Source organism: Anarhichas minor, unplaced genomic scaffold (assembly GCF_050575085.1).
Source record: "Anarhichas minor isolate MPS153535 unplaced genomic scaffold, ASM5057508v1 ptg000025l, whole genome shotgun sequence".
Taxonomy (NCBI): domain Eukaryota; kingdom Metazoa; phylum Chordata; class Actinopteri; order Perciformes; family Anarhichadidae; genus Anarhichas; species Anarhichas minor.
The window spans coordinates 7,130,386-7,146,286 of record NW_027466471.1 but is presented as its reverse complement, the minus strand read 5'-3'; the positions used below and the strand labels follow the sequence as shown (position 1 = coordinate 7,146,286).

Here is a 15,901-nt window from a genome sequence, read left to right as displayed (position 1 = left end):
GCCATGCATAGAAATTAGGATGTTTGTAGAGGAATCATTTTTCTCCCTTTTCCCGTCCCAAAGCCACCAAACGGGGTTCTTTCTCATTTCAGCCAGGGAGGAAATGTAAATGTCAACATATCTTGTGTGGAGATCCTTCTGTTGCTAATTAACCTTTGCCGTTTAGAAGCTAGACTGAGCTCTGCCTAAACACCGCAATTAACTCCAGCTAGAAAGACAGAAAGACAACATCTACATGGAGCCATGGAACGGGGGGGATCACAGTGACTTCATTATCCTTGGCAACACACATGCTCGGCACACCTCACTTTCTTTCTGAGGGGACTCATTGGTTGATATTTTCCCCAGGCGGCAGGAATGAGGCTATTGGGAGGATGTCAAAATTCGGTGGATTAACAAATCTCATTTCTTTTTATCTTCGTGAGGTTGGACAGGAAAGCTGGTTTAGTTGTAGCCCCTGGTGAGAGGCAAACCATTATAGAGAAATTCATACCCATAAATCTTCATACATCACGCTGAGGACTGCCGGGTTCTGTCATGTTCAAGTTCAATTTCCAGATGCAGTGACTGGGAGGGAAATTCGTCCCCCTCTAACCGACTTCGACCGTCCAAAGCAAGTAAACGAGTCGCTGTAATTCAAATACTCTCTTCTGGAGTTCTCTGTGGGTCTCGTCTGGGCCTAGAATGCACAGGCTCCTCTGGAGTCATGAATAGCAGCACCGAGCTCGCTCCCGCTGCTCAAACGCCGTGTCAGTTACAAAGTCAACCCATTAACATCTTTGCTATTCAACGCTAGGCTCCTTCCCCTACTGCAGAATCAACACGAGTCAATAGGCAGGCAGAATACCACAGGTATAGCTTGGCAAAATACCTCCTCGCCCCCCCGGGGAGCGGGGTGAGAACAGTATATGATGATGGACAGGAAATATTTTCCTTTTATATGTTGATAAATATTGAAGCTCCCGGAGCACTCGGGCCAGATGTGGACAAATGATTGACATGATTTGCAAGAGACAGGAAGAATCTGGGCTTGGAGAGGGCAGGGGTGAAGCGGAGGGAATGCTGGGATGTGCCAGAGTAAAGTTGATTCAGTGTGGGAGGAATAGGATGATGGGAAGCTTCAGCAGAGCGGACCCTCCGCAGTCAGTCCCTCAAGGAAGGTGTCCGAGGCAAAGATGACCAACCGAGGTCACGCTAAATACCTGGAAGACAGGACATGACTTGTCCAAAGGAAGAAGTGTGAATAATGGAGTGACGTTCCCGAACTAGTGATGTAGGGGCTGCACTGTATCAGACACTACCACAGTAGATCAAACCTCATCACCATTGATCAACAAGTCACTGCATCCAGCTCACAAGCATCCGCGTCTTGTTCTGAAGCACTACAAAACACAAAGGCTCCGACACACCCACTGTAGTTCTCGACAGCACACCGACGCTTAAGCAGGGTGGACAGCCATGTTTCTAAAAACAACACAGCCTTCATCAGGACTAGATGCTCCGTATCAATTCTTGTGAGGAAGTTGAAAGGAGCCCCTACCTTTTCAGTCGAGGACATCCGTCAATGTCAGCTATGATTAGGTCTCGAAAAATACTCATTTCTTGGGAAGACTAGACTAACGTCCTTGCAGGTCCGACATGACAAATGTCCTGTATGGACAGCGTCAATTCTTATCAGCACCTCATTAAAAATGTAATGACGGCATGAATATTGACCAAGTTTAATTACTGCTCCCTATAATATTCTCGGCAGAATAGCAATAGTATTGCTATTCTGCCGAGCCCGAGCGCACACTTTCCCTTTTCCGGAGGGCAGTTTCTCTTCCAAGTGCCGGACGAAACACCTTCTTCCACCTTGATGAATATTGCAGGCGTCCGAGGAGTGCGAGCCATCGATGGAAACCCGCCTCAATCAGCAGGAGAATCGATGGCATACACTCACATTTTGCAAAGGCGCTAATTGGCGGCAGTAACATTCAGCAAGCTGCGTAATTTACCCGGGAGAGAAGTGGGAGCGAGTAGAGGAAGATGGGCTCATTTGTAGCAGAGATATTTGAAGAAAAAAAAAAAAAACAGACATTCTGAAATCAGAAGGCCTTCAACAGATGCAGAGGAGAAGGAGCCAAAGGCCAAATTATGAATGTCTCTGCTTGTCAGGGACAGAGAAATACAAGATATTGAAGTAGGTTTCTCCTGCTGCTGAAGTAGAATAGGAATCGTCCTGACTGAAGGTCTTTTGACACTCACTGGCCCAACAAGACCTTCTTCTTTCTACCTATGTTATGCTGACATACAACATTAAATAAGCACAACGCCAAACACACAAGAAGAAAAATGCAAAACAAAACAATGCAACTGCAATTAGAAACATTATGTGAATATTTGTCTCGTGGACATGGAGGGCAACGGCCTCGACTCCCCTCCTGACAATAATTGCACTTTTCTCATCTGATAAAAAGAGAGGAAGTGAGATCAGATTGCAGAAAGGGAGGGAGAGAAAACATGTGCACATTTGTTCCATCATACCCCCCCTCGGTCTTTCTCCTCATGTCTACACTATACTATTATTACTTTACTATTAAAATAAGTAAAACGCCAATAATTCAAAGAAAAATAATAATCTCATGAGAATTGTTCCGAATTGTATGTTTTGTCCTCTGCAAACACAATATGTTTTAGTCACGAGAACAGCAGGTCTTTCAGAAAATATTAGAAAAAATCTGAAGTGACTTTACAAGTGCTGCTTTGTGTTTACAATCTGCTCAGTTTCAAGCAGCTGTAACGTTTGTATGCCTCGGTTGTTACAGGGAGGGGGTGGATGCAACAAAATGAACACCTGTGAAATCGAAAGCAATCCAAAACAATTGCCCATTACTGCGACAAATACTATAGATTATAATATCAGATAAAAAGGTATTGGGGGGGGAAATACACCTGAAACAAAACGCACAAATTACAGCCTTAAATCACACTGCAGTATTGTAACGACACATTTCTGACACAAAACTTTAAAATTAGAAGCTCACAAAGGCAGTAATTGTTGTGGGTGAATGTAACTAAGAGATGTGTTGGCGCTTCCATTCTCTGTGCAACATGTGACGTGGAAAAGAAGACACAGATTACAATGGAAGGTATGTCTGCATGTGTTTGCTCCATGTATTCATGTCTCAATAGGTCATATGCTTTTATTAAGACACAGAGAACACTCCTTTAGCTGTGATTGGAGTAAAGTGCGCCTCTCATTGACACATATTGTGTTGGCAACACAGAGAATGTATCAGGGAAGACCCAACCTCCACTTCCTGTTTGATGCCATCTCCCGTGTTTGATCGCCAGACATGAAAATGCACACTTGACAGGGACAATATTGTGAAAGACTGGGGACATATGGAGCGACAGCTTTTTGTTTGAGCTCTCTGAGGTCTCTGCTGTCTTGCTCTGCAGTAAGCTGACGTCTCCCCACTTTTGAATGTGAAAGCTGCTGTGACTGTGGCAATAGTTCTGACCTTGACATCACAAGTGTAGCTGAATGGAAATGCAGGTTGATTGTTGTGTCGTGGTGCTCAATAGAAAAGACGTTATCAACGCATGAGTGTCTGTGGAAAACATCTTTATTTCTACCAATACAGAGGCTTCGCTGTGTCACACTTGTGTATTCCAAGGCCTTTTGGTTGTGATGGAAAACATGCTGGTTTCCGTATTTGCATTTCTACCTGAGCATACAGATGCAATCCGTGTTGAATTTAAATTTCACCAAGTCCGCCATTGTAGTCATGGCGGACTTTGTGTTGAAATGCAATCGATGTTACAAAAAAAGTTTGGAAAAACATGCAAAAGAGCAAAAGCAGTCCACAGATGAGTATTCCACTGTCATTTTGAATATTCCTCTCCTGCCTCAAGTCCACACATACAAAAGGAAAAGAGAAAAGAAAGCTTGAAGTAGTGTTTTATTCATCTTTATGTAAATCCAGTCATTTACGGTTGCCTTAACAAATCAGGAATCAAGTGTGTCAACATCTAGCAGGGGAAGAAAGTGCATATGGGGATTACAAAAGAACAGAAACCGAACAAAAACAGGCAGCGGGAGACACCGGTTAAAGTCTACAAATCCTGACAAGGGTAAAATGAAGGTGTTTTTAATTGTCTGAAATCTCTATATGCTGTAGAAAGTTTGCAGTTCTACTCAAACCCGAGGCTCAGCAAGCTATTGTTCATGTCGGAGTGACGGTGTGTGGAGGCTGAGCCCAGAGCCGGTTCACACCATAGAAAAATACCCTGGTTATTTGCATCTTTATCTGTACACTACTGAGTCTCTATAGGATAGATGGAAGACCTTTAACCCTCTGGTTATAGGCCCAAGACAGTTTTTTTTCTTTTCTTTTTTTTTGTACATCCTACACCACTAAGAAAGATAAATCCCTCATTGCATTGCTACATAGCTAATGTTACAAGAATATGCTCAAACCCAATATCAGGTAAATCCCACACAGTATTTATTTATATGTATATATCAAATGATAGGAGTATGGTATTAGACAAACTCAGATAAACATTTCTGCAGTTAATTGGATGGCAATTACAGGACCCACTCAGCATTAAGGCAACGTTTCCTCTTACCTGTCATCCCGGCGGTTGTGGGTATTATTCTGATAACATCAGCCGGGGTCTTTAGGTAAAGGCAACTTCTATTTCAAGTGCTGTTTTAGTTCATTCTGTACTGACTCCAGGTGATGCTCAGTCAACTCTAAATCTAAGCATGGCATCAAAAAACAGCATTGTTCCAAAGTCATACAGAGGCTCTCTTCAACGACAGGTCATCTGTAGATAACATCTCTGTCGCTAAAAAACAAAAAAAAAGATGAGAATCTGAATGTAAACATGCCGTTTTTTGAGAAATAATCGCCGCTGTTTCCCTGCCATGAATTTACCGGGGTTTTGAACCTTTCTTCTGTGCCGTGACAATGTGCATATTACGTCACAGCGAAGAGCTCTGTCCTTCAAATGGAGCCCCGTCAAACATCTCAACACGTATGGGTGCACGAATGCCTTTTAACACTGTACTGGACATCCAAGAAAAGAACAGAAAAAAAACAAAACTACTTGGGACAAAATAAACATCACAGATTCCTCAAAATGCCTCAAGTGAGGTCTGAAGCCCCGGCCGTCTTCTGGTCTTGTCGTCTCCTGATCTCCAAGTCTCTGCTCTGTGGTGTGCAATCTCGCTGCATCAGTTGAGTTCAGTTTGAAGGAAGTAAACAGCGCAGAGGGCCCGACATGGGCGCAGCGCTCAGGAACATCGGCTCCTTTCTTTAATCTTTGCTCATTAAAAACAATCCTCGTCTGACCACCCCTTAACGACTTTGATTTCAGGATGCGTTAGTTCGGATCTTTTCCATTGATTCAAGACCAGACCGTCAAACCCCACCCCTCCTCATGCATCTTTACCCGGACTACATCCTCGGTGATACGGAGGACATTAAATGTACCAGAGCAGGGGCCGTTGAAAACATGCTCGTTCGGGATGAATGCTTGGCCTGCGGTGTTGCTGCTTGCAGCTTTCTCGAGAACCGCTCACACAAACCACTTCACTTCCTTGAATCCTCCTCGGCAATACAGCTGCCATGACTTAGTTGTATCACACACACCAAAGCCACGGCTACTCACGATCACAAACACCGGTGAAATACACTCGGGTTCACAGGAAAAACAACACCTTACCATCAGGCAAGGTGGGCAACCTCGGCCTGTGGCTAATACATTTACCTGACAGAAAAATGTTACCGTTGCCGATTCAGATTTGACACATAAAATATAACAATTCAGATATAACGCGTTACTATTCATTAAAATGTCCAGCATCATACAGGAACTGAAAGCGCCACGTTGAACAGAGTGGAAGTCCATTTTACATCGCACATAGTGCGACATAGGTTGTAAAGCGACCTGCGGTCGATGAGCCCGCCGCAGACGAAATGCTGGACCTCTGCTAAACGGAGCGCTTTATGCTTGTTTATTCAATGTTCATAAATATTGAAAGCGCGTGTCCATATTCGACCAAAGCACTCCCATGAATCCCCGACAATACACCCACCGAGTGTGAAGTAGATCGTCGGATGAACGGTTCTCGAGATGCACAAAAGATGTGCAGACAGACGGACGGGGAGTCGGTTTAGTTTGATGAGGCTTAACTCTATCAACTGAGTAACACCCACTTAAAGCAGCTGACCAATAAAAGCTGTCGGTGCCCTGCTTTGCCCCAAAACAAACTAGTCACTTAAGGGTCGAGTCAAAGAAAGAAACACGACATTGTTGGATGTAATATTACTTATTGACAATGATGATGAGGAAAATTCTTGTTGATTATAACCTATAATTGGAGTATAGTAACCACCTCGCTTAAATATAAAATACCAGGCGGTCGATATTTGACTTAAATTAATAAAATGAGAGATTTTCTCCAAAGGAAGAAGGTTTGTGAACTGGACCATTGTCTGTGAGTGTGTAGCTACATGTTCACGTGCATGTTTGAACAGTGGACGAGAGGCAAACATGACTGAGCTGCAAATATTCTGTATGTGTGTCTGTACACAATAAGGGCCTCTGCGTAGCTGTGTGTGTGTGTGTGTGTGTGAGATCCAGCGGTAGCTACGATGTGTTCGACGTGTTGGGGCTCCAGCCCATTTGATAAGCTCTCTCCAGGGTTCTCTTGCAATCCTGCATCACTGTGCTGAAAACAATGTGAGGGTACTGGACCACCAGCCTCTCCACCGTCTCCTCGTTCACCTGCAAAACACACACACACACACAAACAAAGACACAGAATGATGATCAAATGATAAGAATCACCTCAATGACAATAAGTGTAACAATAATTATGTAGTGGAATGTAGTGTGTGTGACTTTTCTCATGTTGGCTCACTTATGATACGTTTGTCCTGTTTGATGACAGTACGACCAGTTCAAGGATAAGGAATAATTCAAGTCAGGTGCCCATGTGCACAATAAACCAGCTTGGCTATAATCCGTTTAAATACCATCATAATATCGCTTCATGCGTTTCCAGTGGAAGTGATGGGGGACAACATCGACAGCCCTTGTGTGCAGAAATGAACAGTATGTTTGCCGACTTCAGCAGTCTGACTTAATCAAATCGAATGCGTCTCTTCTGAAGTTACTGGCGTTTGTTGTCTTATTTGATAAATTCGCTCCGTTGTCCCAGCCCGACGTTAACACACTGAGCGTCTGAGGAGGAAACCAATGGAGAATCATTCGTTCAGTATCAGAGCAGACTTCCAGGGAGTCCTGGGTAGATGTATTAAAAAAGAGGCAATCAGCTGAAAACCCACATAAATGTAGCAGAAATATTGCTTTAGGTCTAATAAATACAGCTTTTTAAATGACTTCATTTAAACGGAGTAATCTAAAAATCTGTCGACCGTCTCTGCGTCGCCCCATGATGCCTTGTTAAGATAAGAAGCACAGATTGAACTGTTAATGCCCTGTCAAAATGGCAGTCTACTGGACTAAAATGAAGGAAAAGCAATGTGTTTGCATGTATGTATGCACACACACACACACACACACACACACACACAGCTGGACGATGGCGATGTGTTCGGCACCAGAGGACGGCTGAGCTCACAAGGCTAATGAGGCCTCCGTGTTCTCAGAGGACTAGAAAGACGAGCAGCTATTAGCCACTCCCGCACTTCGCCAGCCTAACACTCCGTCAGACCGTCACCGAGAGCCAAGAGTGAGAACGCCTGAGAATCTGACAAAGACCAGAGGCAGAGCAACCCTGGAGACCTTGAGGGGTTAACCGCAACCCACCCAGAACCAACCCCCCCGCCCACCCGCGAGCATGACACTTTCCAGGGGAAATGATGTATAAACACTTGCACACATGTTGAGCACACAGTCATCCGTTGTTGCCAAAGCAGTGACAAAGTGTTTCACAGTTTCCCCCGAGCTCAGTGCCCCAGAGCCCTTTGGTTTCTGGAAGAGAAGTCTCGCCGGGGTAACAGCTCCCTGGCTCTTGCTCGGGTTCTGATCTGCTCTGGTTGACATTTTCTGTCTTTCTCTTCAATGAACACAACTTCTTTAAGTGGTGGGTATCAGCCTATTCCTTGTCAAGTAGAGACAATTGAGAGAACAAACGGACAGAGTCGGGATAAAACCAGCAGAATCAGAGCGAGAGGAATAAGCCTTCTTTGTGAACAGACCACCGATTCTTCCCCGGTCACAGAGGGAAGATGGAAACTGTTCAGCACAAGCAAATTCAAGAAGACTAAGAAGCAACAACAGCCTTCCGCTTTGATCGCCAGAAGAAGAAACAGCGAGCTGGAGTTCGGGTGCTTGACGCCGACACACAGAGGATTGACAGACTCTTTCAGGATACCGTCGATGCAAGAAAAATAAGATATAATCAAAACCGCAGGGTCGAAAAGTCTTTCTGATTCTCATCTCTTTTTTTCCCTGATCAGACGCTGAGAGGAAATTCTGCGAAACAAGTGCCAAAAAAACTGTCCGGCCTCAGTTCTCTCTCCAGTCAGCGTGGAAGAGACGCAGACTGGCAGAGGGCTTTTACATTTGAAATAATAACCCTCTGACATCTACACCGCTGAAAGGTGCATTCAAATCGGCAATAAATTCCAGCAACAGTTCTGCGTGCTGTGTTCAATGAATCATCAGCAAAGCCGATGCATTAATAAAACAGTGGTTCAGGATATTGCCGTAAAGAATTCACCATATTATGAGATAAAGTGAGAATTCCAACTGACACTTTTACAAAACAAACCCTCTTGTGCCGAGAAGATCAAACTCGACAAGCGAAGCGATAATGTTGACAATACTGGTCGACCATGACGGGGGTCATTTTGGATATTTCACCCTGGATGTGTATTCACATACAATAGGGCACGAAAGAGAATATAATAATCAAAGAACAAAAAAAAGTGCCTTTTCTTGAAATCTACATTATTTCATGAGATCCCCGGCTGGACCAGAAGTAACCCGTGGAGCGTATGTTATGGGTACAACAAGAGCGCTTCAATCAAACTGTTTTGATGCAAATTTCCACAAGAAATATGAGTGGAAATGCTGTAAAAAATGATTCGCCAAGCAGATTTGGCAAATAAGTCATGACATGTAGGAAGCAGGTGACTTCCACTGAAGAGAGGAAGCATCAGATCAGTATGGAGCCATAATTCCATCAAGTTTTACACGTCATCTTCACTGGTTTGAGGTCTGACTTTTTGAATTTGGTCATCTCTTTGCGTCCTCTTCTTTTTGCAGTGGTTGAATGGCAGCAGGCTGTAGATTTAGTGCCACCAACTGTTTATCTCGAACTCCTAATATTTGCTTCACAGTAGATGGAGACACTCATGCATTGGAAACTTGACTAATGATAAGAGAATTGTTCAAGCTGCTGGAGCTTGAACAAATGGACATTTCTATTGTTTATCATACGGCTACATCTTCTGATTCTCTGTGCTTTAGGGAAGCTAGTTGTAAACTCTGTTGTTTTTTTAGTTGAAGCACATTGTTTTTTTTTTATATTCATTCTTTGGAGAGAAAGGTTTAATAAATCCTGGCAAAGGAAAGAAAGGAAGTCGGTTCTAATAACAAGCAGTGTTTCTCAGAGGCAAGGATTAATGCACTCTCTGTCTTTCCCTTTTTTCACGATCTGACCCATGTGTCTGACCAAATACTCTCTTGAATCATGAGCTCTTCATTGACTGTCTGGTGTGGCCACCGTTGGATCCTTTTCAACAAATTTAGCAACTGGCTCCAAATAGTCATCATTAGCTTTTATGAGATGATAGATTAACCTCACACCTGTTTTTTCTTCTTCTTTATAATTACTTTCGAGTGATATTCAAGCCTTTGTTAGTTAGCGGTAGTGGAGAGATAGCAGGAAACCGGCGTCCTAAACGGTTCATGGTCAGCGCCTTGAGCCCTGAGCAACGGGGGGCGAACCTGTAGTTTGCCTACAAAGATGGCCGCACATTGTCTTCACAGAGGTCCTCCGAACGCTGCTGCTCCAGAGACAAAGTTTGTTGTGACATATGGCTGAGCCTCATTAGCAGATAAAATGACAAACCCCTGATTGCCTTCATAACATATTACGCTATATTCTTGAAAAGAGAATGAAACATCCCCCAGCTCGTTAATCAGGGCTTAATTACAATTAAAACAAATCTAAAGAATAGACCTGTCAAACTGATGCGAGGCCATAACATTCATTAATGCTAATTTACTGCGGATCCACTTGCTGAGCTCCCAATCAAAAACGCCGAATCACTCTCCTAATTGCCGGTTGCAGCAACGCTAAATGTTTGAGTTGCACCAAGATCACTTTGATGGAAATCATGAGAAGAACAGCTATCGCACTGACCTTGTTGATACAACTCTGTGTGTAGCAAAAACACTTTCAGATCATTTTTAAATGTTAATTACCGACACGTGCAGCAGGCGTCAAATGATTGGAATTCAAACAGCGTATTATGGGAGAGGGAAAAAGCCAATCAGGTTGAAGAGAATAAATGATTTTACTATCAATCAAATCCAAGCCTGTATACGTTTGAAACGGTTACAACACGGCACAGAAACTCATTGTACCTGGTTTGATTAATTGGCCTCTCAGAATGACATATGCCTGCGCTCATTTTTAAAACATTTTATTGCCGGCGGATAGAAAATCTTGTTGACAGAAAATCAGTTAACGGAGGCATTTATGCATCACAGCATCCATTAACTCTCCTCCTAACTGAGTTACTGTAAATCTTTTCAGGCCTAAAAACAACAGCGTCCTCTAAAAGAAACCCTCTCCGAGCAAGTTCCCAGAGTTCCAAGCTGCAACCCCTGTTGTCTTTCCAGAACAAGGCTGTGTGTGCCCTCTGCATGGCTCTGTGGTATGTTGACTGAGGCGCGATGACATCACCACACCTGCTTGGTATTTGCGGCTCAGAGGCTGGTGTTGGGACATGAAGGTCGGACCAAATGCTGCGGGTAACTGGCTGGCCGAGTCCTCTGGTTACAGCGGTCATGCCACATGACTTGAAAACCGGTGATTCAGCAGTTTCTTCCCAGAGTGAAACTTTGTAAACAGGCAAAACGACATTCGGTTGCTAGGCTAAATAGGCTATAAAAAAATCGGAAACCGCTGTTGCGTCTGTTGTCAGGCATGGTGCTTTAAATATATTTGGCTCTGGCAGGGAGATTTTTCACCCCATGCAGTCCTCATCCAGCGTACTTACTATACCACTCCTCCTCCCAGCCTGCTGCCAAGTCTGTAGGGGAGCCATATGATAGAGCAGATCACTACTCACTGACGGTCCTAATCTCTGGGAAGCATCTGGGAGCACAGCCATATAGCTATCTGGAGCGAGGCCTATACTTATGATATTTTCCCCCCATTTTAACTTCAAAGATACGGCGCTGCAGATCTAAGTGCGGCGTAATGCATGCTGACGGGTGATGTGCCGTTGTCAGGGTTTACAAGAGGGCAAGAGAGGGATGAGGGGAAAACAAAAAGATGCATGTCTGATACGCCACTCGGCAAAAAAGCACCTTTTATTTGAACAGGCTGTACAGTAAACGTGAACAGGTTACATGGGTTGTGTGTGTGTGTGTGTGTGTGTGTGTGTGTGTGTGTGTGTGTGTGTGTGGCAACAGCTCCTCTACTTTCTGCATGTGACGGCTTAAGGGAAGCGACAGCGCGATCCCGAGCTGACCTCTGTTCTCTCGTGGGGAGTCCTCTTATCTGCTCTTTTTCTTAACACTGAGCTCTTTTTTTCTTTTTTCTTTTAAGTCTGATCCTCTGATGCAAATGCACTCTATCACTACGCTAAAATATACATTTACCGCAAGCCCCGGGCCTTCCCCTAGTAAGCAGTGCTGTAAAGCGCGTCGTAAAGATGACTAATGCGGCTGCAGTTCCCATTCTCAGTGGGAAAAAGAAGAACAGGGTCGTAAATCGATAATCAGATACACAAACACAAAGATGCATATCATATTAGACCGGCGTGGTGAGAACACCCTGTAAGTGCTCTTAGCAATCAAGGTAGGGAAGTGGAATAAAGAGAGAGTTGAGGATGTAGACGGCCTTAAAAAAATATACGGCCGCCACTCCTTCTGAATATATCAGAACCTGTAGTGTACGCCGCAACAGTATTGATATTGCACAACTTAAGAACTGTATCTAAATACACGCAGATATCAGAAAACTAAGTGCAGTGGTCCTTTTTATATACGACTAAAGAAAGCTTCAATGAAAACGGCACTATTTCTTTTTATTTCCTGTTTTCATTCATGTCTACAGGGCAGACTACTTTTTTTTTTTTTTCTTCTTCTTCTTTCCCCACGTTTTCTTGGGCCATGTGGCAGCCATTGCTATGGTCCCAGGCGCATAAAGAGAGACAAATACCCCCCCGTTCCCTGTCTCCTCCCATGTAGAGAGTGTATCAGTCAACCTGTAAATACATTTGGGGTAAATGCTTAAAAAGCCTGTTTAGGCAGCAGAAGAATGCAGTGCATCAGGTCTCAGTAAAAGGCAGCTTAAACAAGTCAGGGTTTAAACAGGCCAGATTTATAGCCTTCTTTAAACTGCTCAGAGGAAAAGCCCCAGTTGTAAAGTTTCTAAACGAGTGACTGGACAACTGAAGGATAGTTCTCCTACTCCGATAAGAGGGAGGGGAAGGAGGGCGAGGGGAGTGAATGGAAAAGAAAGCAGAGGATTTCTGAAGTGTAGGGACAGAAAAGAGGTCGCCGCAAACTTATTCTGAAAGGATTGGATATTTCTAAATGAACTATCGATGCACTGGATTGGAAGCTTAAGGAATAGACTTGCTCTTTACCGAGGAAAGCCTGAGCTCAAACATTTTGATTTTGTCTCAGAGAGCCCTCACAGAAATCTGCAGTGCATGGCTCTGTGTGCGCTTAAAAAAAAACAAAAAAAAAAACAGGTCAGGCACCGCTTGCGACAACTGAGGTCTGGTCCCGCTCACACACCCTCATCCCTGCACAATATCAGACGGCAGCAGAAGTGAAAAAGCAGGGTGTCAGTGCGTACACTCACAGGCGGAGGAATGGGGGCTCAACTGAACAGGGTCAGAGAAAGAGGTTCTGGAGGCCAGGTTTGTAAACCCCACACTCCATCACCCGTGACAAAGGTAACTAGAGGAATGTGTGCGAGGCTGAGGCTCAGCCCCCCAAACTCCCCCCCCCCCCCCCCCCCCCCCCCGCAGGCCTTCTTATCTCTGCAGACTGGAGGAAAACATTCCATAACTCAAGAGGCTTTTTCACAATTGATGTGTTAGTCTGGGTAAAACACTATCACGGCTCCATCTATTAGGTAGAACTAAAGCAAAGCTAATTAAAGTGGGAGGTGTTGCGGTGACACGGTGAAACTAGCCTTAGTTTGGATGTTTTTGTGGTAATCATACTCATCCATTTCTACAGAATGCTTCCTTAAGATGAAGCACTCTAAAAGGTAAAACATGCCACCAAACTAAAGCATGAAAGTACGCTTTTATTAAATGAATTAAATTAAATTAAATCTGGAGTAAAAAGAAACAAACGCCACAATAATAACATTGATGCAGCCACAATTAACTTTTGTTAATTGCTGTATTATATTCTCATATGATTTATTTACTATATTCATCAAACTAAAATAACATCCAATATAATAAAGGATACAATGCCTCACATTTCCACTAGTTACCTAGTTCCTAGTTACCAAAAGCAGGGACCCGATTCAGTCCAGATCAAACTCTATAGCAGCAGGTCTGGAATCTCTATCAGCTGTGATCACGAATAACTTGATGGAAAGAGTGAGCTGTAAAGTGGTCTGTTCGAGTTGACCACATTTTGGATCTATTTTGGACTGACTGTCCTCAAGCCCCTTACAGATGAGTTTTTCCTTCATGAATAATATATCATTTAAATCTATAAATATTAATCTAATCAATTTGGGTTCAGATGGGTTTCCCACTGGTCTGTTCCGGACCTGGGTCCACTGAGACTCTTCACCACGCACGCTGGATTTTGACAAATAAATAACACATTTGGAGTCAAAATTAATCCAACAGTTCAAGACGTAACCTTCAGAAGCCCTAAACTTTTTCTGTTCAGGAGTTAAATTGACGGCGTCGTGAGAAACACACAAAGAGAAACGCAGGCGAGAGAGAGAGAGAGAGAGAGAGAGAGAGAGGTGGAGAGACAAACGCAGAGAGACAACCAGAGACAGAAGACCTGTTGAATGTCCTGTAAACTAAAACCACTTCGTTCCTCTTCAGATGGCAAACAGCTCGATGTAGCACGGTGGACAGACAGACAGACAGACACACACACACACACACACACACACACAAAAACTTTTGCAACAAATTCCAGGGCAGCTTAGTGGAGGTCAGACACAAGCAGAATTCCTTGAAGATAATCACAACAGAGCTACTGTGTTTAATTTTTTTTGCCCCGCCTGACTCCCTTGTTCTTCAGAATAAATAAGGAATGAGGACAGCTTGACCCTGTCCTCCCAAAGAACACCGTGATACAAAATTCATGGCGACTCTTTAGAGCGAGGAGAGCGAGGGTTGGATTTGCAGACCGGCCAGAAAAAGACACACGAGGCGGTGAGCAATACTCAGCGACCTCATCTGGAAGGCCGACGTTTGGACGCCACCTCCTGTAAAGTGATTATTCTGAATTGTAGGTTAATTCTGAATAATCACACGAGGACGCTGCAATCAAAGTCAAGCTCTTCTGTATTTAAAAGGTCAACGAGAGATTTCAGCCTTTTGTTCTATTCACTGTCAGGGGCAAACAGAACATTTTGACAGCATGATACATCTGGATGTCTTTGTTTTCTGAATTGTTTTCCTCTTTTTCTCAAATGTTCACCGAGCAGCCATGAGTCATTTTTCCTCTTCAAAAACGTATTCAAAGCGTTTACATCCAAATGCTACTCTGTTCCCAGCAGATTATAAAACTGGACATCACTCAGAGGCTCCATCGATCCCCTACCGCCAACATTTCACAAGCTCCTCTGGATGTATTCAATTTGTACAGACGAGGGGGGGGGGGGGCTACATTGTCATTAGCATTAAATAGCTAATTCATCACCAACACAGCCAGACGTCGCGCCCGGAGGCTAAAAATGGACTGTGACCTCCTGCCGTCTCTCTCAAAGTCCGGGAGATGGAAAAATTGAAATAAAAACATTGAGCCAGACGTTAAATTATTCCCAAAAACATATCAGGAATGGCAAGTCTGAAGTATCCAGACCACACTGAGTCTGGTCTGCTGTCTGTCCATGACTCCATGAGATTATGTTGACCTCCGTTGTGATGAGTAAACAGCACTGGATGAGGAAGAGGAGGAGGAGGAGGAGGAAAAAAAGGGGAAAGGCTGGAAGACAACAACAGGGGGGATGGGGGCAACTTGTATGAAGTAATTGAATGAACAAAAGATGTGAGCAGCATCCAAAAAGTCAAACAACCTTGGCTGTCCTTGCTTGGAGGAGGCTAAGGGAGGGAGAGACGAAAAGGGGTAAAAAGATATATATAATAAAGTGAGGACAAGGTGGCGAGAGAAGGCAAAGGAACGCATGAGTGTGTATGTGAGCCGGGTGAGGTCAGGTTTACGTGCGTCTGGTAGATTTCTGTTGAAGGGCAACGCTGAGATTCCCTTCAGATACGCAGTGAACTCTGTCAATGTCTCACTTTATTTCACCCCATCTCCTTCACTGTCCCTGGCTCCTGGCCTTTTAGAAAGAGATGAAGGGATGATCAGGAGGCGGCTCCAGTTAAGACCGCCAATCAATACAGCTCTTCTGTGTGGGGATGAGACTCCGAGATTACACCGAAAATCACAAACAGCAAATGACACTTTTCAGACT

At 44.0% G+C, this 15,901-nt stretch overlaps 1 protein-coding gene across 4 annotated transcripts in view; it reads right to left on the bottom strand.

Annotated features, from left to right (window-relative positions):
* Positions 1-3,930: 3,930 nt before the first annotated feature.
* fbxl17 (F-box and leucine-rich repeat protein 17) overlaps positions 3,931-15,901 on the bottom strand; it is a 200,551-nt gene continuing 188,580 nt past the window's right edge. Inside the window, exon 11 of one of the 4 annotated variants that reach the window (XM_076099661.1) lies at positions 3,931-6,783. In XM_076099661.1, the coding sequence (XP_075955776.1) occupies positions 6,646-6,783 (138 nt within the window). In that variant the 3' untranslated portion in view covers positions 3,931-6,645. Of the gene's footprint in view, positions 6,784-13,234; positions 15,767-15,901 lie in introns of those variants that run through there. The other 3 variants (XR_012956150.1, XR_012956151.1, XM_076099662.1) reach the window with 3 other exon arrangements.